General features: G+C 36.7%; 2 protein-coding genes across 6 annotated transcripts in view; one reads left to right on the plus strand and one right to left on the minus strand.

Annotated features, from left to right (window-relative positions):
* Positions 1 to 439: 439 nt before the first annotated feature.
* The window catches only part of RTF2 (replication termination factor 2), a 29,127-nt gene continuing 4,508 nt past the window's right edge, over positions 440 to 25,058 (minus strand). The window contains exons 6-9 of one of the 2 annotated variants that reach the window (XM_087749600.1): positions 7,716 to 7,829; positions 4,550 to 4,604; positions 4,378 to 4,470; positions 440 to 1,909 (exon numbers count right to left, since the gene is read on the minus strand). In XM_087749600.1, coding sequence (XP_087605726.1) covers positions 1,725 to 1,909; positions 4,378 to 4,470; positions 4,550 to 4,604; positions 7,716 to 7,829 — 447 coding nt within the window. In that variant the 3' untranslated portion in view covers positions 440 to 1,724. Of the gene's footprint in view, positions 1,934 to 4,377; positions 4,471 to 4,549; positions 4,605 to 7,715; positions 7,830 to 25,058 lie in introns of both variants that reach the window. The other variant, XM_087749599.1, reaches the window with a different exon arrangement.
* Positions 8,763 to 24,798, plus strand: LOC104013053 (putative beta-1,3-galactosyl-O-glycosyl-glycoprotein beta-1,6-N-acetylglucosaminyltransferase 7). Of its 4 annotated transcripts, none has more exons than XM_087749596.1 (6): positions 8,763 to 12,475; positions 14,999 to 15,135; positions 15,585 to 15,729; positions 16,529 to 17,560; positions 18,032 to 18,127; positions 18,906 to 24,798. In XM_087749596.1, the coding sequence occupies exons 4-6, from the start codon at positions 16,585 to 16,587 to the stop codon at positions 19,130 to 19,132; spliced, it is 1,299 nt and encodes a 432-aa protein (XP_087605722.1). In that variant the 5' UTR covers positions 8,763 to 12,475; positions 14,999 to 15,135; positions 15,585 to 15,729; positions 16,529 to 16,584; the 3' UTR covers positions 19,133 to 24,798. The 4 variants fall into 4 exon arrangements, with proteins under 4 accessions (XP_087605722.1, XP_087605721.1, XP_009463778.1 ...); XM_087749595.1 differs by having other exon boundaries at positions 14,999 to 15,126; XM_009465503.2 differs by lacking the exon at positions 15,585 to 15,729 and having other exon boundaries at positions 14,999 to 15,126.

Here is a 25,058-nt window from a genome sequence, read left to right on the forward strand (position 1 = left end):
ATTTGAATCTCCAATTAACTATTGCCAATTATAAATGGGGACACTTTTAAAAATAAATTATGAGGATAATTAATTATTTTCACACACAAAGGTAACAATGTAACATCATGCAGTGGTTTTAAAAGCCTCCTCCTTTCTGCATTTCTATTCTGGTTAGTTTGTGCCAAGATTATAAAAGCATATTTTAATTTTAAAAGGGGAAGAGTGGAAGGTGAAAAGCTTCCATCCCTCCCTCTCGTCATTTCATGCAGATATCGGATTCAAATATTCAGCCACTAAATCATTGCTACGGAACATTAACATTTTAAAAGGATTCCTGTGCTTGGAATAAAGCTAAGAATAAAAGGGCCAAGGGAAAGCCCATAAAAAGTTATTCTGTTCTAACACTGACACAACAAGCACTTGTAGATCTGTTCAACTGAACGTGGAAGTGTAATGGTCATATGACAAGAGCAAGTTTTATTTAAATCAACGTCACAGGGATAAAAGGCATAAATATAAAAGCAAAACTGAGTGACATACTATGCTTAGCATCTTTCTGTAACAAGCAATTAACAATCAAATAGTTGTTTGCTGTTAAGAATTTTATGTCAGAAAACAAAACAATGTGTACTACAGATGTTGTGAAAGCAGCAGATTTCAATTGCCTGCAAAGTGCAAACCTTCTCAGAAGCTAACTCCAGCCTTGCAGGGTTCCCTCCATCAGCCACCAAGGGGTTTGACTCACATCACACTGGTGCCCAGTCGCTTCTCCCTAAAAAGCCAGTTAAGATCTGCCTGCTCCTATTCCGTCACCACCCGTTTTTCTCTCACTCTGTGCAAATGCTCGTATTTTCATGTAAGCTGCTGAATTAAAAAATGCAAATTGCTCCTCAGAGATGTACACAGAACCTTACTGTTTCAGCAGAAAAGGAAACTCATACTTTCATTCCATTGTATTCTAATCCTCTGACAAAAAAAAAGAAAGCTCAGACCTGATACTTCCAACTTTAAAACACACACCCACAAAGAAAACCCCCAAAACGTTTTGGGGAACAAAACAGCCTTACTGTTACAGGCTCATCTTTATAGATAATGATTTACAAGTGAATACTCCGTTATTAAAAACAGGCTACAACAATATGTACAAGAAGAATGTTGTACAAACATTTTCACGATTATGCTTTCATATATTCCATCAAAAGGTAAATTACTTGAAAATATCTAGAGAACCTTTAAGAAAATACACTAGTTTTACTGAGGGCCCAGTTAGCTAGTACAAAAGAAAAGCATTATTGCTCTTTTTACTGTCAGAAAGTTTCAAAAAGTTTGAATTTCTGTACTAATATGTTGAAAACTATAATTACAGTTGTGGCAAATATCAATAGAAGAGGACAGTGGGCAGATCCTTCTACCCTCACTCCTACTTCTGAGGACACTAGCTGGTGTGACTAAGAATGACAGCATCCAACTGGGAGAAGAAAAGAAAAAATTTTGTGCAAATAATCCATCATTTCAGAATGAGGTCTGCTGATACAACATGGATTCTGGTGATCTATTTCTTATTCAATAGAAGTTGCAACTAACACAAGCTCATTAGTTATTCACCAGTTTATAAACAACTTACAAACTGAATAATTCCAGATAACATCAGATTACAACAAAAGTTCTGTATCAGAGTTGTACAGAAAAAGCCTTAGGGAAGGAAAGCAGTAATGAATGTTACAATCAGGCTCATCATTGTTTCAGAAATAGTATGCTGTGTGAGTAATCCAATTGGAACACTCTTCCTTTGAACGTTTTGCTGAGCTGTGTGATGTAAAAATAGATTTGTATGCCTCAGATTTCTCCTCGCTGTCTGCAATGGATCTCTTCGTAGTAGTAGAAGAAGCCTTATTGACTTTTCCTGGTACAGATGAATTTCCATTATCTGACAGAGAAAAATTTCCATTATCTGACAGAGAAAAATGAAGCATGCATAACAGCTTACAACCGATAAAAGTATTTAAATAAAGACAGAAAAAAAGCATTTAAAAAATAATGTGTACAGAGATGAAGCGTATACATTTTTTCAGGGCTACTGCAAACATCCTACAATTGTACTCAACAGCAGACATGTTCCTAACAGCAAAAATGTCCTAGCTTTTAGAATTTATGCTCAAAATGCATTTAGAAATCTTGGAGAGAGAGGAATTCTTTCGTACTCATGTAAACCCCTTGCACTGTAATTAAGTATTGACAACATTTATTCCTCTAAGTGAAAAATGGCTCTGAACTCTAGTCTTAAGAAAGAAACATGAAAGTATTCCACCACCCTGAAGTATTGTTTAGAAATTAGCTATCAAATGACAAAAGCTAAACTTGTGACATACTGTCCCCAGGGAATCTATCTCCTCCCTTTATTCTTTGCAAAGTCATTTATGACCAATAACAATGGTCTGCATCATTTTATATTTGGGATAGGAAAATGCCCATCCCTCAGTTTCTCATACCATCTCTCCCAGTGATTATATCTACTGCTACACGCCCCGTGCCCTTTCTTAACAACTATTTAATCTTCTCCAAAATTGAAGGACAATATTTTAAAAAGCATGTGCCAAGTCTCTTGTGCAAAGAAATGAATACATACAAGTCTACAGAAACTCTGCATACTTAGTTTAACTTAGGCACAATGGCATGTAAATAGCTCGTAGGGAGCCTGTCTGAAAATGCACTGATTTCTGCATGTAGTCATCGGAATTATATGTGCAATCCTAAATCATCATAGATCAGACCCTTTTTGTATTTGGAGAATGCTGCTTTTAATGCCACCAATAGTTGTCTGGAAAGAATTACCAAACACTGGATTTGGAAGACTGAATATGTATGCTGCAAGTCCAGAAACCTTAGGGTGCCATGTTCACAAATTAATTCCTATGCTACTAGCATTCCTCAGTCCACGGATTTTCCTTTATTTTCCCTCTCTCCTCTTAATCTCTTGCTTGTCAATATAACTCTTGCCAGAAACATAAACCAATAACCTGACATTTCAAAAGGCATATTTTTTTCTTTTACACTCTTGGAAAAGAAAAATACACCAAACATTATTAGAATTACTACGTTCCTAAACATCCAAGAGCAATTACAGTCATCTGGAATGAAATATTTTTAAAAGTCTGTCCTTTATAAAAACAGACAGTAGGGGGCAGGTAAGGCATTTCTGATGGAAATTCTCCCAGCTTCTCACCTAGTTTATCTACCGTTCATCATTTAACCATTCTGAGATTCTTCAAACAAATTACATTGACTTTTTCTGTGGCTGTAATGTACGCGATCAAATATTTCACACCGAAACCTCAGACTGACTTTAAAAATGTACCCATTCTTATAGTTCTGTATGAAAACATTAGTATGAATTGGATACATTAAATAACATAATCTATAGTACATAAAGAGAGGGCACCATCCTTTGGACTAAAGGGCTGCCAAGCTTACTCATAGCTGCATGACTAGTGTAGGTACATCAGTACATCCGAAGTTATGTTCCACTGCTTCCAGTGACATACAGCAAATTAGCAGCTAAAATGGAGAACTAAAAGTCAAGTCATCAGCTTGGGACATCATTCTCCTCACTCTGCCTCCTAGTCAATAAAACAGATACACCAAACCCTCGACGATATCACTGTGTGAATAAGAATCTCTAATCTTATTCATTCAAGTTGGTTCCCACCAACGTAAAGCACAGCAATATTGGAATCACATAAACAAGCAAATCTGGCTTGTTTCACGGTGAAAAAAATGCAATATAGTGAAAAGTGTTTATTTTATTAGTTATCTGCATCACTACAGCACTTGCCAGTCACAAGTGTGAGCAGAGACCCTGTTGTTTTAGGTATTTTGTGAAAGTATATCAAGAAGTCAGTCCCTACTCTATGGACTCTCTATACTCAAAGTATAGGATGACGGATAGCAGATGGGACAAAGGCAAACTGAGCAGAATAAGGAAAACCAGATAAACAGAAGCCCTTGCACACTTTCTGCAGAGTCAGTTTTGTAGATTTTGCAGATTATAAAACAAAGCTCTGTTTTAAAGAAAAAGTTAAATTGAGTACAGTTTCTATTGAACAAGGAGCTTTGTGCATGTTCATGAGGCAGCTTCCTACTCCAGCTTGGAAAGGCAGCCTTTTAGGACAGACTTCTAAAAGAGGGGGTTCTTTCAAAAAGTGAGCCACAACATTATGGCTCCCTTGAAGACAGGGGTTGACCTTATATTACTAAGATAGATAAAATAAAGGAAGTGAGAGGGTAGCTTCTGAAAACTATGGTACAAAATAGCCAGAGAATCTCTCCTACAATATTTTTTAAAGCAGAACAATTTGTTCACATTTTTCACATTTAGATTAAAGAATAAACATCAACCTGAACTTTTGGTGAAGATAATCTGCCTCTTTTCCCCAGAACTGGAACTGATACAATCCTTTCCATTCTTAGTCTTTGATGGACCTGGAGAATCTACGCAAGAAAAAAAATGAAACCATGAATCTGCTTCATGACTCAGAAGGCTACACATAATTTGTAGCTGTGCCATTACCTTCAGTGGTATCTTGCCGAGAAGCTGATTCTGCTGACTTACATTTCTTTGATTTCTGAAACAACACAAGCGGAAATCTGGTAATATACTGAAAGGATATACAATTCCCAACTTGTATTTGATAGACACACAATTCCATTTAGTACCTTTTTATGTCTTACACAGTGGAACTCTTCCTTTCACAATATTGTTCCATACTTTTGCTATCATTTCTATATGGAAAAAATAACAACATTGGCAACCTTGAAGGCACCTTAGAGAAAATCACACAGGCCAAAACCAAACTGTTTGGACACGGTATTTTGGTTTGCGTACTTTGCAGGGGGTGTGCGTGTTATCATCATTAAGGTAAGCTGATACTCTGAACCCAGGTGGCAGGACAGTAAATTGCACAACATTAAACAGGACACAGTTAACTGTAATCAATAAAGACATTTTCCAATAAAAATTTCAGAATAATCTTGCATCTCATATCCACTTAATTTTATTTAGTTAATAAAAAATCCCTCCTGGGTAACTTTCAATAACTGGGCCCTTTGTTGCAGGATTGCTTGGGAAGAAAAGATGCAAATAGTTAATCTAAATTTTTTAAAAGCATCTGTGGACCAGATTTTCCAAGTTAATTTATGTTTGTCCAGATTAAAAAACACAAAAACCCAAACAACAGCAACAAGAATCCCATTACTGGCTTTGATTATATAAATGCCAAGCTGAAAACGAAAGATGTATTAGAACAGTCATTGGCGTTATTATCACAAACGATGACTCTGTATACATTCAGAATGGTGTACATATTTCAAGAAAGCTACACAAAATCAAAGAAAATAAATATATTTAAATGTATTATAAAAATTAGGAGAACCCATGCTGTCAAGCATATGATTAACACTTGAGGAAAAAAATGCCATAGCACATGTTGCTGCAAACCTTAGCCAGAAGGTGGTGGCAGAGGGTTACTACTCTAAAAGCAACCTTGGCTCTCCTGGTGTCCTTCGGTGTACATGAAAAACCTCTTTTCAGGGTGCTTCCACCTTTGTTATTATGGGTGGATTTACAAAGAACAGTTACCTCCCAGTATCTGGCATCTGAATTATGAGATGTTTGTGAATACATGTATGCATATATATTATATATAATGAATACATATTATACATATTTCATCATGGGCACATACAACGTAGTTGAGCTTGAATAATTTTTTATACTAGTGCTAGCTGCATCTTCCTTATGTTTTGTCTCATGGGTATAAAGAAAAGGAGTTTGTGCTTCCTGCTCCAAGTACAGGAGGTCCACTTGGACTGCTCCCCTAGCTGAAAGAAGGAACGGAGGAAGAGGTTTGAAGAGCAGTGCCAACGGACCCCAAACTAGACACTGTCTTCTGATGCTGGGACTGGAGCTCACAGATCTCAGATTAGAGCAAATGGTGCCAGCGACAGCAGAGACGACTGGTTCTAGCTGCAAAAAGACCAGCTGGTGCAGCAAGGCAAGGCAGTATTGCAAAAAAACATCAGAACTTGAGGATGAAATGCAAGATGCCTGCTGAAAGATTTGCAAATACTGTACCTGCCTGTAATATCAGTCTCCACTACACAAACACAAAATATTTGCATATTCACCTAAGGCATATAGAGCCCAAAGACCAAAGCGTGATTTCCTTTCGTCTGCCACCACAAGTGACTGTGCTGACACCGTAAGAGACAGAAGTGCTCAGCACATTTAGGTACTTCTTTACTGCGCAGAAGTTGGGGACAGCACCAGCTTTCAGACTAGTCCAAATTATTTGAACCAAAGCTATAGGTGCTTTGTTAGGGCCACCTTCCTAATGAAAACTGAGTGCAAACGACCACTATTGTGGGGGCTGATTACTCATCTACTGAGATCTGCAATGTTCTATCATCAAATTATCTTTAAAATTCTTTCAAACATTTAATTACAAGGTACTGGAAAAAAAAAATCTGAAGAGATAGCATAAGATTTACAGTATTGCTCTTATGCCAGAAGCTATAGGACACTAAGTGCAGAGGCTATGAACAGAGAGGAAACAGAACAGTGGGATTTCTATAGGTAACCACCCTTTTCTTTTATTACCCAGGCCCAATGATGCTGTATTGGTGCAGATGAATAAAGACCCTACGACGAGAAGGAATCATATGCTCGCTGGTAAGTAAACTAGTATTTGTTTCAAAACAATCTAGGAAAACATTTGTATGCCATCTAATCCTACAGGCAGCCAACATCAAGCGCAGCAATAGGGATGAGATGCTCAACCTCCATCTGAAGTCTCAGTTGCTGCAAGTGTCAGACAACGATGATTCATGCTTTTGAGATTCGACTTAATCTGTCTGCACTCTGGACTGAGTCAACACTGAAGTTTTTGCTTGCTTTGTCATCCTCCAGAACAGTAATGCCAGTTCAGAAAAAAATAGCAATACTGCAAAAACTCCCATGTGCAGAACTGTCATTTCACAGAGTAGCAGTAAACATAGAGTATACAGCAGAGCTGCAATGACTTTATTTTCACGGCATTTTGCCTGGTCAGATTAAAAAAAAAAAAAAAGAAAAGAAAAAAATAGAAAAAAAAAGAAATGCAAAGGCCTCAGCAGTATGGTGGGAATCAGCACTGCCAGTAATCACTCAGGACTATAAAAAACACAGAACATGACAAATTTCCAAACAGTAGTCTTACAGAGTCAGACCAGGAATCTACGTATTCCAGTACTGTGTTTCTGACTGTGGCCAGTAGAGGATGCTTGGCGATCAAAAACCTAATAACGTACCATCACAATAAAACAGGAACTACCATACGAAATACAGAGATGATTTTGCTCGTTACTAGAATTAACTAATACAAAGTCTTTGTTTCAAGAAAAACCTGAAGTATAGCTGGCACACTGTCCATTTTACCCATAGCATTAAATTCAGAGCACTTTACACTGCCTGTTAGTCAAAAGACACTTTCAGTACATACAACTTCAATATGCTATTAGCAAAATATGCATGCAATCTCATTACTGTTAAAAGTAGCACTGAAGTACAACACAGCTTACTGAGTAAATTCTCTAGTCTGCATGAAGATTAGCAGAAAAAGCTATGCAATCTAAGAGCAGATTGCATTACGGACAAGAACTCTTTCAATTTTGTTTTAAACAATGTACAAAAGGATTACCTTTTCTAATTTACTTTTAAGTCTTCTATCCTCCATTCTTTTCTTCAATACTTCCACGTCTTCTTTATTACCGTTAAGGATAATCACATCTTCCTCTTGAAAGGGAACACCACACTTCAAGAAAAAAAAAAAAGACAAAACTAGTATTTTTTTCAAGATCTTTATGTTGTTGAACCTTTGTTAGAATTAACACTGTGTTTAAGCTCTCCAAGGAGCTCTCCAATCCTTCCCCTTGCTGCTGCGTCTTTTCCAATAGTTCTTTCTCTTTTAATACAGTCTAATACAGCTTCTCACCCCAAATGTCAAAGGGCAGATCTCAGTTGTTTTTACCACTGAGCAAAATAATACTGATGGACAGCATCCCTCTTCACGAAAAGGAGAATAAATACTCATCTTAGTAGTGAATTGTGAACTTTTGACAATCACATTTAAAAGTGGCTTGCATATCAATCTGCACAGCAAATTATAAAAGAATTTCAGAAGTATGAAAATACTTTGTTCTTCTTCAAAGCCCTATTCCATGTAACAGGGATATGGAAATTGCATATTTATTTCACTATCAGTCCCTTATAAACAACACTCTTAACTAATTCTGTTTTTTCTTAAAAAAAAAAAAAGTTTTGTGTATTTTCTATTTATAGGTTCCTTGTTTTACTAGCATAAAATGTACAGTGACTAGATTAAACAAAGTAGTCCTGACTAGAATCTACTCAATTTTCTGAACCCCATAGCTAAAAAAAACCCAAACCACTAAGGTAGTTTCTGGTTTTTTTAGTTATGAATGAATTTGATTAAGATCTAAGCATTATGCCACTCTGCTCTAGAATTTGTCTTTCAACTTAGTAATACAAGAAACAACAACTGATAGGAGCAGTTCCTTTACACTGACTAGGAACACCACCAAGATGTTATTCCTCTACATGTAGAACAGACAGCACCAGGGAATTTTTCTCCTCAACAGCTAGACAGGAAAACTTGCTTTGTTTGGGTTTTTTGTTTTCTTATTAATTATTATTACTATTATTATTTTTTAAATGACTATGGGGACAAAAAGGGGTCATAAAAGCAGCATTAGTCATTAACTCAGCCTTGCCTTGCCTTGTCATTGTCCTTCATCTGATTTATTAAAGGCTACCAAGTTTCAAAGTACCTTTATAAATTAATCTGGACAACGCATGTAATGTGTTTCATGTAATTCCGCATTTGTTTTCTGGTTGAAGACACAGATGTTTCACTGCGCACTTTTTCAACCATCTAGTGAAGCCAGCACATTAACTGTGATGTTTTCTTTTCTAAGATCTCAATTTCCTTTTTTTTTTTTTTTTTTTTTGTTATTTTGTTAAATCCAGGAGCTTTCTGTTAATCTGCAAGATTAGTTTATAATCCTGCCTTTATCATTACTCTTCTGTTTTCTAAACAAAGGTTTAGAAAGGTTACTCATGAATTTGCAGTAGGAATTAAATAAATGAAAGGACATATGGACAGTACTTTGACTACAGTCTGCTCAAGTGATGAACACAGTTTAAAAAATGGATCCGAAAGCAAGTGGTCAGAGAGATTATGAAGGAGAAGCAAGGGTTATAGAGATGCATATTAAATAAGTCCAGCAGAATAAGCCGTCACACACAAGAAATGGGTGAATAGCCCAAATTTTTCCATTGCTACTCAATGAGCTAGTGTTAGAAATGCCAGCTCGGTATGATCTCAGACACTTGCAAGTGAGAAGTCTAGAAAAATCCAGACAGACAATCAGTCTTCATACTGAGGCAGGAGCAACTGGCAGCTATCTTGCTTCTAAAGAAGTCCGACACGTTCATTTCTAGTGGGGTGTGTTCTGAATACAGCATGAATGACTGGCACCCTCCTACAGGCTAGTGATTTAAAAAGTAATTTCTGCAATAACTTTTTAAAACATGTTCTGTTAAGCATATGTAAGTGGAAATTTCCCCCAAGTAAAAGTTTATGTCATAGGACTCTAATTTCAATAAATGTTGTATTTTGAAAAAGCAAGCAAATCCAGGTTCCCATCTGGAAAACACAGGTGGAACTGTTCTAAAATGAAAAGTATTTACAAGAAACAGGGAAATAAAGACAGCGTCCTCTTTCCATTCACTGAAACCGGTATTTTTTTTTACCATGACAACAGCCAGATTATATGACAGAGACCAAACCCTTCTAAACATACTTTAAGTACTGCAAGTTATAGGCATAGAACCAACTCCACCTTCCCAGGCTTCACCAACTCCAGTAGGTACGATTTGTTGTTGCACCATACATGTGCATCAAACATTTTTTAATGGTCAGTACTGTTGGATGCAAAGCTTTAATTCTGATTTTTTAAAAAGCTCACTATCCCTTCGTGCAAAAAAGGAAAGATTTTTATCTCAACGTTTTGAAAAGCTGAGATAAAAAGCAGAAAGAAGTTTCAGTTTTGCAAATTCAGAAAGATTGTTCCTTCAGATTACGGTCTTCTGGGGCAGATTTTTGTTTTACGATTATCACAGGGTCTCCCTTCCTGTACCTTGTTTATATTGGGACTTTAAATACATATGCAGGTACTTGCTGTAGATCCTTGATGTTTTTGCAGCACCTTGAATAGAAGACATTCCTAAATGAGATTGAACTTGAAAACTATTCTGAAACAGACAAAAGCATTAGAACAGCAGCTTGCAGATCTGAATGCAAGATTCAATCTGTAATTGAAGAAGAGTGGGATGTTAATTGATGGAGATGCTGGACCAGCAGCTTGATTTTTGTCTAAAAGCCCTTTCGGGGTCCAATTATAAAAGTGTGTTCAAAACTGTTTATATCTAAATGGCTTAACATGCTTGCATCAAGGAATTATTTAAAGGGTGTGCAGGTATGATCAGTCTTCAAAGTCCGATACTCATAAATTTATGTACCCTACATATCCCATGTCTATATACATACATACATACACACACACATCGAGTTTACAAAAAACCAAACCCAAAACCAACCTGAAGACTTAAAATCATTAGAACAATAAAGGTATTATAAGCTATAAAAGACATATTAGCGTAGGCATAAATATAATCCTTTAAACTTAAACTAGTAAAAGAAATGGTGAAATTATTTTTTCAAATAATGAAGACCTTTTACATTTCAAGTCATTTTAATATAGTAGGATAGCTTCTTATCTTTCTTAGAGAATAAAATACAAGAGCTTTTTCCTGAATTCTGAAGTTTACAGTTTCTTCTTAAGTTTCAGCTACATAAGACAACGGTTGTACCATATTTCTTGCTGTAAACTACTTTTGACACTGATGTTTTTTTTGTACAGCATCTAAGATCTAGTTCCATCCATGACTACTCCAGTCTTAATATAATACAAATAAACAACAAGCAAATATATTTTCATATCTAAATGTTTACATCAATGTTAACAGTTTAATGTCTTCTGAGAAACGTGAAACCTCTTTTCCAAATTATAAACAGCAAGTTAACTCCTGCAGTCCTCCTAAATACGACCATCACTAGGAAATGCATAAAGACATAAACACTCTTCCAGAACAATTCCCACCAGATTACGGAACATGTAGGACCACAACCTGACTGTCCCTCTTTAAACAGGGTAGTATTTAGAAAGAAGATTGAACAGACATCCTATTCAACCCAGGACCATATCACCGTTCATTTACCAGCCACACAAGCTCATGTATTATTGTCTCTTGTAACAGTTAACTAAAAACATGTTTTAAGAGGAAGACTCTGCCAAAGGTTTATTCATTAGAAGTTTAGTGTAAGATTTGATGAACACAATTTTTGACACTGCCACCGCACTCAGACATACAATGGGACAAAGAGTAAATGATTAACTTGGGAAGAGTAGAAAGACTCCTACACACTAATTCACAGAACGTGAACTTTCACGCAGAAGTTGTAGCGCCTACTACAAAAATACTGTCCGAGCAGAAGCCTCTGTTTACAGAGCTTCCATTAGAGTCAATGATAATTTTGTACCTGCCATACCTGCAGCCGTGCCTTGATTTACTTCGAGTTTTTTTCCTCTGTTATTTCTGACCAACATGCTATTTTTATCTGGTGTCCAAAATACACCAGCCTCCTTACTCGTTTCTAGAACCTCAAAGCTTCCTAATTCCAGTAAATTTAAACTGTTAACTTTTCACTTATTAAAAACCCCAAGAACTTCGTTTCGGAAGGAGATATTTCATTTATTATCTTTTAAGCTTCCAGCTATTAGAAACGACCAGAAGCAATTCTTTGCTCTACTTACTTGCTGCAAATCGGAAAGTTTCAGCAGGTAAACAGTTAAGAAGAGGGGGAGGGGGAAGAGGGCTCGTTTCCTTTCCAGTTCTCATCATCTAGCATGCTCCGTTAGCAGTGCAGAGGTTAAAGCCTCTGAGGTAAACTAATACTATTTATAATCATCAGCAATGTACTCTACATATTTGAAAGTCTGATTTCAGTCCTTTAAAGGCTGTCTCAGAAAGAGCAGCAACAGAAATTTGGAGGAGCTCAAGTTTTCTCTCATTATTGTGAAGCAGAGGACATTTCTGAAGCTGAAGCGTTACTGCAGAATAAATATGCTAAGCATTGCGGGAAACCAGACCAAGTCTTAAATGAAAACATTCACGTTAATGTTTAACCCCTTTCACTTACACGAGATCTCTGCACAAGCACCAGAATGAAGAACGCTGTCTGAATGCTGCTGAAGGACAATGGGACTCTCTATTCAGTTTTATTATGCTGCCGTCTCCTGGCTTATTTTGTACAAGGTAAGACCGATTAAATTAGATTGTAGGACTTCAGGTTTTTGCTTTTCCTTCATTAAAACACAGTATGTTTTAATTTCTGTAAAGTGCCAAGTACTTTCACTTCCGAAAGACCATTTCACTTTAAAAAATACTGAAATCTGCAATAAGGGTAAGAATATATATTTTTTTTACTTTGTCATAGATGTACGGTAGGGTGGAGGTCACTACTCCTAGTGTGGTTTGTACCATAAAAATCGCAATACTTATGAACACCTGTTATGCTCTGTTGCAAGCAACTTAATTTTTCTACAGCCCTATAACTTAATGGCTTAAATAGCTTTCATAGTATTTGTTTTAAATTGTTATGAGGTCAAATACACTACAAAGGAAAAAAAAAAACAAATAAACAGGAAAACAGAAAAAAAATAGCAGATGAACAGGTAAACCTCCATAAATCTGTTTAATATTTATAAGCAAATACCAATGCAATATTTTTAAGTAAGAACGATTTAAAAATTCTAAGGCGGCATTAATTGGGTTTGATGAACAAATTTTTTTCTTTTACTTGATGCGTGCCACAACACAGAAGCGGACTCCGCATACTTATCCAGGCTTAAGGAAAAAGCAAAGTAAAAAACAGTTAAAAGCGCTGAATTTTAACATCAAGTTTTTAGAGGACTGAGTATTCACTTGCTTATAAAATCTCTATAGTTATGCCTGCATAAACACCTTTCAGACAAAAACAGATATAAAAAGATTTGGAAATAAGGAGTTAATGCCTTTTAACCATTTTATTAAAAGATGAAGTATTCCTAAGTCATTTGCTTCACTGAATTATGAAGTCATATGAACTAAATTTTATCCAAACATTTCTGTTAAGCAAATACAAAGAATACAGACAAAATAGAATATTTAGAGGTTCAAAATCCTATGGTAGGAAGAAACAGTGAACTGTACAACGATTTGTTACCATGAAACGCACAGCAAAGTATATAGCTAATGGGGTCCTGATGAATTGAGATGATATTTCACAGGCTTATCTGGAGGCATAAGCATAATTGCACTTTTCTCTAGAGTTCACCTTTTTAATTGAGATGGAGGAGCTTAGGCTTACAACAACAATTTTCTGTTAAGTAATATCCATAAAAGCAGCCACAAAACCTACAAACAGGTTGTTTTTTGAAGAATGTCAAACACTACCCTCACCACTTTTAAAAATTAAGACAACTTCATCCTCCAGATTTAGAAAACCTATCCATAACATAAAAAAGGTTAAGCTTCACAGAGACGTCCTGATAACAATGAATACCTATAATGGTACTCCTGCATAATAAAATTAAAAGGCAAGATAGGCATGGACTGGGTTACACCTGGACAGTGGATCTTCTCAACAGTACGATATCTTGCTCTTCAAGGGCAGGAGGAAATACGGTACCATAGTCCTTGACAGCAGACAACAGCATAGGGGCTAAAGGATTCTTCTAAGTGGCAAATTTCATACGTAACGGGACTAACAGCTGCAATTCTAGCTCTAAATCTGGTAAAACACTGACAGAAAGCCAATGCTTTCATTCTATAATATACCCTGAGGCTGAAAGATGTCAAATTCTCTTCTTGTAGGCATGGCTTCATGATTTAGTCATTCCCCAGAAACATGTTAACACTGGAGAAGGAATTGTTTCTTCTTACCTGATAATGGGGTGTTTGTGTACTTTTATGCTGCCACACAAAATATAGTTTCTAGATGCCATGCAGTTCAATAGGAAAAATCCATAGTAAACACTTAACAACCTGAAATGTCCCTGGAAGCTATTATTCGAAGGGTAATGAAAATTTAAGTGTATGAAAGGGATTATAGGTTGGCTCCCTAGGGAACTGTCTTTTGCAACCTGTCCACAAAGATGTATTTAATGAAAAAAAACCAAACAAACCAAACCAAAACCTGATAAGCGCGCTCATTCCGTACAAATGTTCTGTACTGTACGCATGTATAAAGTCCCCAAATATTTCTATAACTGCCCAGTGTCTTCAGTGTAATTCTTAGGTCCAGAGTGAACCTTCCCTGTGAGGTACCATAGAGACCACATCACATTCACTAATTCAGAGCAACCTCGATGCTCCTCCTGTACTTATTCACTCAGAATAAAACACTTTTTCTGACTCCAGGTCCACAAAAATCAGTGCTTCCCTAACAGACACTCCCTCTCCCTAACTTCTGCTATTGGGTACAAAATGGCCCTGATGCAAATCCATTCTCGGCTCTGGTAGTCAGCTGGTAGCAGGCTACAGCGCTGGTGTACTTCATTTTTACTGTCAAAATCCTGGCTTTCACCTTTCAGTGGCATTCCTTTTCTCCTCCTTTCCACACAATATTGAAAGGTTGACATGGATTTGGTTTGCTGAAGTTTTTCGTTCCAGTGGATGAAAGGCTCACGTCATGCTTGTTTACCCAGTAAATGTATCCCTTAGGAGCTGTGAAGAAAAAAATATTCTTCTGGGACCTGATTTCCTAATGTTTTTCTTTGGCCTATGCATCCAATGCAGACTGAAGAGCACTGCTGACAGATCATAGAAGCAAAATGGATCAACGCGCCACCTAACATACAACTCCACTTTCTGGAATACTAAGTGGAAAAGAGGCATTCTTCCAGCATGAAAACCAGTGCATACCAGTAAGGACAGTAAGATAAATACATTCTTTCCCAACAGCCTAATAAGATTTTAAAATTGTGGTTTTACAGAGTATCCATTCTCTTGGTTCAAATTCTGTATTTTTAATACTTTTTAAATTCCATGCCTCATTTCTACTTTAACTACAACGCCCTCTTTGTTTTCAAACTTCTAAGACAGATGTATACCGAGTTTTCATTAAAAAAGTATTTTCCACTTCTTTCTAATGAAAACATAGAGCCTTCTAACCACAATAGGATTTCTATAAAGAAACTACCTTTATAAAAATACACTTGTTCTCTGTTCCTATGTAGTAACAAATACATTGTAATGTTGACAGCTGGTAAGCATGCAATATTTACAGGTGAAATACAAATTCTATTAAAAACAAATTAATTGAATAAAATAAGAGAAAATTAATTCTCTTTAAAATAAAATCTTTCTTAATTTAATTATTAAGCTTAATGGCAGTAGATGGACCCTTCCCCCAACCCTGGAATTTTCTCTAGGAAGTTCTATACCAAATGCTTCAAGGATAAATATGTCATGTAATTGCTGTGGGATTCTGGACTGCTGCACTCTCATTCTTCTGACTTTTCAACAAGGTATACATAAGAAAAAAAGCACAATGGAAAAACTCCTATGCCAATGCTGATGTCAATTACACAGTTACCTCTGAATGCTAATATTGGCAGTAGTGTACTTATCTCAGGATATGCACATAGGCTAAAAATAAGAAGTGAGTGTTGCCCGCATGTTCCGTTTTCCAAAGCACTAATACAAAGATGTCAGAGAAAAAAAAAAAAATCTCTCTCAAAGAGTTCGAAACATTTGCTGACTTTATAAGGATAAAAAACTGCATTTTGTGGATTACGATTTTGTTTCTTCCTTTTGTTTATTTAATAAATTTTCTGCTGATTTAATTTACTGAATTCTGGTCCTCCAGCAGAACTTAAGGTTTCCCAGGCCGTAAGGAAATCTCAGCAGCAGCTCTCCCTTAGCACACAGTGGTCACACATCTTCCCTACTCCAAAGCTAGACCTTGACCAAGCTACAGCACTGGCCTCACCTACCGGCACACACGTTGCCTCAAAGTAGACGAAACTTCTATCCGATGGGCTAGGCCCTGCCTTGTTCAAGTAATAAGAGTGTAAAAAGTCATTTTGGGTTCTTTGGATAATTTTACTTGTCCTAGAAAGACTGCTTCATGTCTCTGCAAGTACCGTTTCCAGTGGCTGAGTACACTGCAGCATGAGCATGCATGTGGGCACACACACGGTCCCTCCTAGTAACTGGAAAGAAAGTAATCTCAACATTTATAAATGCACGACTAACATGTCATCTATTAAAAAAAAAAAAGTCAGAAAGGTTCTCTCCCTCTCTTTGTCTCACTTTTCCTTTCAGATAATCTGAATGCTTAATTAAACTATGATGAGAAGACAGTATCTGGAAAATAGAAGATGAACCCACTTGATGCAACAAAATCAGGATTTTTAGTGTGCATTGCTGTCTGTATGTTCATCTACACTTTTATCTACCTAAAGGATACACTTTCTGAAGAGCCAAATGAACAAAAATTAAATGCAAATATAGCAGAGTGTGGTTTTTACCCGGATGAACTTTGTTCAGCTCTTTTTATGGGGAAAACTGCTGCCTTTAAAATTGGAAACTTTTGTCAGAATACCTATCAACCTAAAGCACTCAGCTGCATTCAGACTTCGTGCAACTGCTCCATGATTTTGAAGACTCTGCATTTTATCACAAGACCACTGTCAGATGAAGAAGGAAATTTCTCATTGGCATACATTATCACAATTCACAAGGAGCTGGAAATGTTTGTAAAGCTGCTAAGAGCTATTTATATGCCTCAGAATATTTACTGCATACATGTTGATGAAAAGTCACCAAAAGATTATAAAGCTGCTGTACAAAACATCGTTAATTGCTTTGAAAATATTTTTATTTCCTCAAAAAGAGAAAGTGTTGTTTATGCAGGATTTTCAAGATTACAGGCTGATATTAATTGCATGAGAGATCTAGTTCATTCCAAAATTCAGTGGAATTACGTTATTAATCTATGTGGTCAAGATTATCCCATTAAGACAAACAAAGACATTATACAATACATCAAAAGTAAATGGAATGGTAAAAATATGACTCCCGGGGTAGTCCAACCACTTCATATGAAACACAGGACACAGGTTAGTTACAGAGAATATGTACATTCTGGAACGTCATACGTGTATCCAACAAAGAATATAAAAGCTAAACCTCCATATAATTTGACAATATATTTTGGTAGTGCTTATTACATACTCACTAAAGAATTTGTAGAGTTTATATTGACTGATGCACGTGCAAAAGATTTGCTTGAATGGTCAAGAGACACGTACAGTCCGGATGAACACTACTGGGTCACACTGAATCGTTTAAATGGTAAGATGTATGTTATTTCTACTATGAATAACCCCTGGACCAACAGCATTGTAAGGTCTCTGGCACGGAGAGCTAGCGAGCTCCAATGCAGAGCTCAACAACATTAACAACTTAATTGAGTTACGTTGCATAAATATGGCCATTTCTTCAGCCTTGATGCTCTCCTTTCAAACAATCGCTTCTCCTGATGGCTGAGAAACAAAGCTTGATTCCAGAAAAGTACTACTTATGGTGCAGACCAGCTACAAGGCTAGAAAAATGTTGACTAAGAAAAAGTCAATTTTTTTGCTGCATAAAAGCTCATGCTCTCAAGGAATAAAACAGGCAATAAAACTGAGAACTATGTCTGTTCTTATGATGTAAATATCTGTAAATAAATACTTAATGTGGCTACATTTAAAGTCTTCAGCAGTGAAAATTTTCCCTGTAATAAGTAGAAAGAAATCTTATCAGAACCGTATGTTTTTAAAGATGCTCCAGGGGCTACACCCAATGCAAACTGGGAAGGAAACATACGAGCCATTAAATGGAAAGATCAAGAAGGAACCATACACAAAGGCTGCAAAGGTAATGTGAAGTTTGATCATGAACTCGAATTTGATTCACTGACTAGCATTCCTTGCAAATTACGTATTGTGCTTTAAACTAGCTATTAAATGTGCCACAGTGGTCATACATATTTTATTTTGGAAGTATCAAATAAAACAGCAAGGCATCCTACTAAATTACTCCACTGTATCCAATCTAAACAGCTTCTGATCTATTCTTGCAAAGACCGTCACAGTATCCATATACTGACAACCGTTCTTTCAGCCTCCAATTACCAATGCATTAACTTGACCGATCCGTTTTCTGTGAAGAGTAGGGGGTTTGCTTGACAAGGGTTTGTCAGATACTTCCATGAACATTGGGTAAAATCTCTTCAATTTGAACAACAGTAAAAAAGGAGAATAGCGCAGACCATATGGAAAGGATGCAAAAAAAAATTTAAAATACGTAACTGTATAAACTCAGCGCAGTAAAGTACTGCATGATTAAACGGGTATCCAAATAGAAGTAGCAGATCAGAACTTCAGCATGCCCAACTACAAGACGCAATATTAAGCAGAGCAACATGTCCATGAAGCAGCTGGAGGCAACATGTATCCATTTGTGTAAAACAGAAAACCAAACCCTCGCCTTTATGTTTAAAATCTAGCATTATCCTCCAGATATATTTCAATGATGCTCTATGTGAAATCAAAAGGTAATTTTTTTTAGTAACACTATAGAGTGAAACTGGTTTTTTTAAACAATTCTGTTCAGCTTTCTGCTGCTTTCAGATACCTTCAATTTGTCTTTGCAGGTCATTACATCAGAGACATTTGTGTCTACGGACTAGGGGATTTGCAGTGGATTATTGAGTCACCTCATTTGTTTGCCAACAAATTTGAGCCTGCAACATATCCACTTGTTATGGACTGCCTAGAGAGACGCTACAGGCTTAAAGTACTGCACCAGGCAGAAGTCATGATTGAAGATCACTGGCGTTTTCAGGAAGAGAACTACTTCAACATGAAGCTGAATGTTTGAGCTTAACTAACATCTAAACAAGCATTCAAAATAATGACAGAAACCATTCACATTTTTAGCCATAGACTTCACTCTGTGCATTACAGCATGAGGCTAAGCACAATACTGTGCTGCCAGTCTGCCAGGGAAATAAACAGTCCTTATTTATCACAGTAAGATAAAGAGCAACAACTGCTAATGGGTTAATTCTCAAAGAAAATGACATGTCTAAATCTATAACTTACTGAAGACAAGGGGGAAGTTCATAATCCTTTAAGTAACTTATTTAACTGGAAAAATACATATGCCTCATGTCTGCAGCCAAAAAAAAGGACTAACTGGTATGAAAACAATAAAATGGAAGCAATGACTGAACAAAGATAAAATATGAAGAGCACAAGTTAATTAAAGTCATGCCTACTGTATGCCTTATGAAACATTATTTTGAATAATGAAGTTCATACCAAAATTTCAGAGCTTGTAGACAAGCAAGTGACAACCAGTTTCAGACACAGTCCATTTCACTGTTTTTTTTATTGGTTTGGGTTTTTTTCATGGCCAGCTGCATCTCTAGTTTCATTGTGTAGCATGGCAATATCACTCTTGCACTACTCAGGCTTTGCTCCTAATGAAAAGGGTGTGTGTGCCAGTAACAGTAGAAGGGGTCCTGCACTGCATGCTTACCTTTAAGTCCCTGTTTCTGAGTCTCTGTAGGAGTTTAGGGCAAGGAGGCATGGGAAAGTTGAGGCCAGGGAAAAAAGGAAAACAGAGTGAAAAGCCATCTTTCAATCCGAGTGTACCTGAGGGACACAAAACTTCCCTGAACCTTGCAACAGTCTGCAGCAATTGGAGATAACATCTAGCAGCAACCATGACAAGCATCTCATTTCCCAAACCCTTGGCAGACCAAATGCAGCACTCCCTGGTCTACAGTAAGGAAGTGGCTTTCAACACACAACACAGCCAAAACTAGGGAATAGTAATAAAAAAAGAACAAAGATCCAGCCCTTTTCCAGGCAAGAGTTGCTCTTTCCTCTTTAGGACTCCTAAATTAATCCTTTCACTTGTGCAACCAAAAAGATTGGGGGAATATGAAGAAACAAGAGAGGATATAGGTGGTGGTCTTTCATACAATATGACAACTCTTCCATGGGATTAAACCTCTGCACCCTGTCTCCAAAGGTCTTTAGTCAGGTGCTACTGATGGAAAGAGACTAGGAGAAACCTGCATTGTAAGAAGTAATTTCAAACTGTTCGTCCTCTTTTAGAAATATTTTGGCAAGAATGCAGATGAAAGTTTCATTTCAATAAATCCAAATAAACTCCCAATTATTTTGCATGAACTCTGATGCGAACTAATAAAATACGTCCTGTTACTTATAAACTCACTTCATTAGATCACAAATTATGAATAAATGTCTAGGAGCAATTTAGATGTAAGCTTTAATATGCACCCAAAATATCACTCAGTTTTTACAGGAAAAATGACTTACAGATTAAGCATGTTTCCAAAAAAATCAAATGAATCAACAAATGACCCAACAATAGAACATGAAAATTTCTTATTACAAATTTATTCCCAGGTTCCTGGAACTGTACTGCTCATTTTCCCACACGAGTTTCTTGGAAAGATAATATCTTTCAAATGAACTTTAACCTAAAGAAAGACCATCTGGTCCCTATTTATTTACAGAAACTTACAAACTAAACTCAAAGGCCTGTACTCAGTTTCATGTATAATCCAGGACTTATCTGGTGGCTAAATATTGCTGGAGATGCTTTTTTAGGCGGGGGGGAAGCCACACAGCATGTTCACACTGAGCTTGTTGAGAATACCTCTGAAAACCATTGCTAATGGGCCTCATTATGATATTAGTCATACAGCATTTATCCACTCCATGTTGTTTTTTAAAATGTGAATTGAACGTTCCTTGTTACCGCCGTTGCAGCAAATCCAGTATCAAGCTTTCACTTTTTGTCACCATCACACAAAACAATTGTTGGGTCTCACTTCTTAATTGAATTAGAAAGATAAATTCAATAGCAAGGTGATATATAACATGGGCTTGGTTTGCAGAAACTGAACCAGTCAAACTGGGAAAAAAAATCTGCACAAAAAACCTTCTTAAAATATAATTTAGGTATGACTTTACCCATATCAATCCAGGAAAATCACTGGAGTGTGATCCTCCTTCCTTAAAGGATTTTGTATTTTAAACAAAATTTTACACATATAAACCCCCCAGAAAATCATAATTAAACCACCCCATTCTCAGTCACGCAAGAATCAGCAAGTCAGTTAGAACAGAAGTTCCAAAACGTTTAATCGCTTTGGGCCCCACCAAAATCTACAGACCACACGCACTAACTTACAATCTACAAGATCCCATCAAATACAAAAAGAGTGAGTAGAAACAGTCTTGCTTGTTCTTTTAATTTTAGTAGTCTGTTTGAGAATTAAACACAACAATAGGTGAGAACATCCTATTCAAAAGTGCAAATTTTCAACTGGCAATTTCCATAACACACAATTCTTCCTGAAGAATAGGAAGCAGGAGGCAGCAGAAAACTCCTGATCTTCAGGGCTTCTGCTACAGAACATGCATCACCAAACTCCATTATCTGGAAGCAAAATCATTTCTCTTCCTGCTGATGGAAGGTCCTGTCCTGCACATTTCAGCATGTGACTTAATACGGATAGTTTAAATTTTCTCTTCTTACTGTACAAAACCTCAAAAATGTGGCTCAAACAAAATACGCTTCTGTGTAAAAAGGTATTATAAGTTTCATTTGTATTCATAAGTTGCTCTGTTTTAGACAAAGCTCTTTCAACTCTTTTCAGTCTAAACAGAAGCTTCAAAATTTGCCCCAAGCACTTCATCTAACAAGCTTGCTCTCCAACATAAACCACCACTAAGAAATTCTCATTGCTCTTTCAAAAAAATCTTTGGCCAGTGAGTTTTATATTTTGGCAAGACAGTTCAAAGCATTCACCATTCAGGCAGTAAGAGACAATCTCTTTCTCTCTCAACACTGCTACAGTGTCTGACTGTTTGTTTGCCTTAGAGTTTTCACATTTTAATGTTATTTTTTAACTTGAATCTTTCAGTATACTGCTACTTAAGATGTGAAGCAAGAAAGAAAAGTTTACTTCCAAGGGAGGTAAGTCACTCAGAAAAAGCCCTCACACATTAACTACAGTTCCCTTACTAGAAGTCCTCCATCCATGACACTTTCCTCTCACATTCTTGTGCCTCTCCCTAGTACCAATACAGTCTTTTTAACGATTCCCTAAAAGCAGATAAACACATGTATTTAATATTGTCAGCTCTTCATGTGAAGTTTCTATCGAGGCAAAATATATTTTTTTGCAAGAGAACTCTGATAGAAAGACTACTTCATCCTCCCTGTACCTAGACTCCATAAAGCCTTTCAAATCTAGCACTACAGCAAATACTGTTGAGACAAACCAAGGAATGCCAAAATCTTCAGCTTGGGGTTTTCCATTTCCTTGAATTAGACAAAATCTGCATATGCATTCAATTTTTTCCTGAACACTTATTTTGTGATCTGCATATCACGGGGCAAACGGATTGCTCTATTTCTTGTATGAGCTGTCACAGAAAAATCTGAGAAGCAAACTGAGCGGTGACACAACTGTCTGCGGCCCTTCCCACAAAGCGGCAAGCCTTCCCACGAGCCAAGCCAGAAGGCCTGGAAAGGAAGCAGCCCTCTGCTCTCAGCATTGGAAAGTAATTTTCTACAGTTTCATGAGGCACAACGTTTTGCAATATGTATCTTGTAGCATGTAAATATACGTTCGTTACCTAGTTCAGATTACTTAGTTTAAAGTATATGAGTATGAAGGCGAGAACTGTAGAACTGTTGTTTGAGCTGCTGGGTATCTGTATTCTCTGGTGAATGTTTTTACTGCATCATTACAGCATCTGTTTGACAAAGGCCTTTGGGAAACCATTGCTGTTTACAATTTAGCAGACTATCAATACTGCTGTTTAGGCTCATAGGTGAAATTAATGCACAAGAATAGCTTGTTTGGAAAGAGCTTTCTTAAATTTCACAGTAGTGGGGAAGAGAACTGCCACACAGCTCCTAGACTGACACTTCTCCAGTTTACATCCATGCTATAAACCTTGTCCCCGGGATGAAGTGAAAACACAGATTCTGCTAGCTGAAAAGAAAGACTGAATACAGAGTGTAAACAAGCAAATACAGGATTATTTTCTTTGAACTACTCTCATCATGTCACTCTCCAAAGTCACATAACAATGCCTCCACACACACAGATGTGGCAGGGGGACGCAGGGCCGGGCATCTGGGCACATAGTGGCAGACAGAAGGTGGCAAGGCCATGAAAGAAAATGCTGTGGCCCACAGGGATCCCATAGGCTGGATTTTGGTTCAAAAAAACCCATATTGTCATTCTTCAAATAGAGCAGTTAGCACCAGTAGAAACATATGTATGGAAATCCACAACATTCAAACATTCTGCACTTCAGAAATTTTTTCCATTTTGAAAGAACATGTACCAGAAGAGGATTCTATTTGTTAATAAACAATTTCTAATCCTAGCACACGTACAATACACAACACTTCATTTTTTTTTTTTTTTCCCTTCTTCTTTAGTTCTGGTTCATTTTACTCTATGCCCCATTGTTGCATAAAGACAGAATGTGCTGGGGGAATGCTGCTAATTAGCACCCTGGATATAAACAAACTGTTAGCTACCAGAAAGCACGGCAACCAGTTCCCCATGATCCTGTTTAGAAAAGTTCTGGTCCCCTTCTTGATTCTGCATACAGAATGAGAACATTATCAGTATATATCCAAAAATCTACCAAATCACTCTTTGACCTTAATCAAAGGAAATGTGGACTAAAACATGTTCTCCCAGCTGGTTACCGTTGTCTTTGAGCACCAATAATGAAAAGATGACAGTCTACATTATATTATATCCACTTCATTATTTCTAGAAGCATCTTTCTGAATATTGTGAATAATTCACATGTACGTGAAAACAGTTGCATGCAAGTACGAGGCTATGATAAATACCGATTATTAAAAAATCCAGAAAACACGTGGGATTCATTTAGGTTTTTTTTAAGATTATCAGACTGGCCAAACCATGGACAAAACATCCCATTCCTACATTTAATAATCAAGTTGCATCCATCCATCAACAAAAATTTAGATGCAAACAAAAAACCTCATTAAAAATAAATTAGTATCTGCCAACAGGAAAGCAGAGCCTTTAGGACTGAACTGGTATTCCATAGAACAAAATTAGCACTGAAGGCAGCGATATGAGGCTAAACCTAACTAACAATGTTCCACATCATCTGCAACAACTTACCAAGAAAGTTTTTCCTTTACAGGTCTTGTTTAATACAAATATACTGTATGTTTTATCAAATATCAGGGTGTTTGCTGAAAAATAACTCTGCCTAAATGTGGCAACTATCACCACAAATCTCACTGATAACAGAAGTAGTGATGGGAAAAAAGAGAGCATTTGCAACTTCTATCATTGCTCCTAGCTACAAAGAATCCTATATAATGAGATCAAACCAGCACTGTAAAATGAAATGCAGTCAGTATTTTCTACAATAATCCATGTAATTGCTGAAAATTCTGTGAAGAGTTGTCCACAAAAAGACGATGTCAAATGTCCTTTAAAAACACAGGGATCAAACCAAAACCTGAAAATGTAATCCGTTTAAACACAGAGTGGACACTGATAAACACAAACCACATGCATCCGGGAAAAAAACCCAAAACAAACCAAACACCTCAAACCCCAAACCAAAACCAATCACCCTTTTTTAAACTGAGATTCTAACCAAACATTTGAAAAAATGAAATTTCTAAAGTAGTTGTTGCAAAACCAAACTATGAGAACAAAAATAGTCATTTTTTTTACAACTACTTA

Source organism: Nipponia nippon, unplaced genomic scaffold (assembly GCF_047370975.1).
Source record: "Nipponia nippon isolate SJK-2023a ecotype South Korea unplaced genomic scaffold, ASM4737097v1 scaffold_13, whole genome shotgun sequence".
Classification (NCBI taxonomy): Eukaryota; Metazoa; Chordata; class Aves; order Pelecaniformes; family Threskiornithidae; genus Nipponia; species Nipponia nippon.

Excerpts from the sequence above, each read along its gene's own strand:
- LOC104013053 (XM_087749596.1), top strand. The coding sequence starts at position 16,585 with ATGAACCCACTTGATGCAACAAAATCAGGATTTTTAGTGTGCATTGCT. Across the intron at positions 17,561-18,031 it reads CACACTGAATCGTTTAAATG|ATGCTCCAGGGGCTACACCC; the intron begins GTAAGATGTATG and ends ATGTTTTTAAAG. Across the intron at positions 18,128-18,905 it reads CATACACAAAGGCTGCAAAG|GTCATTACATCAGAGACATT; the intron begins GTAATGTGAAGT and ends TTGTCTTTGCAG.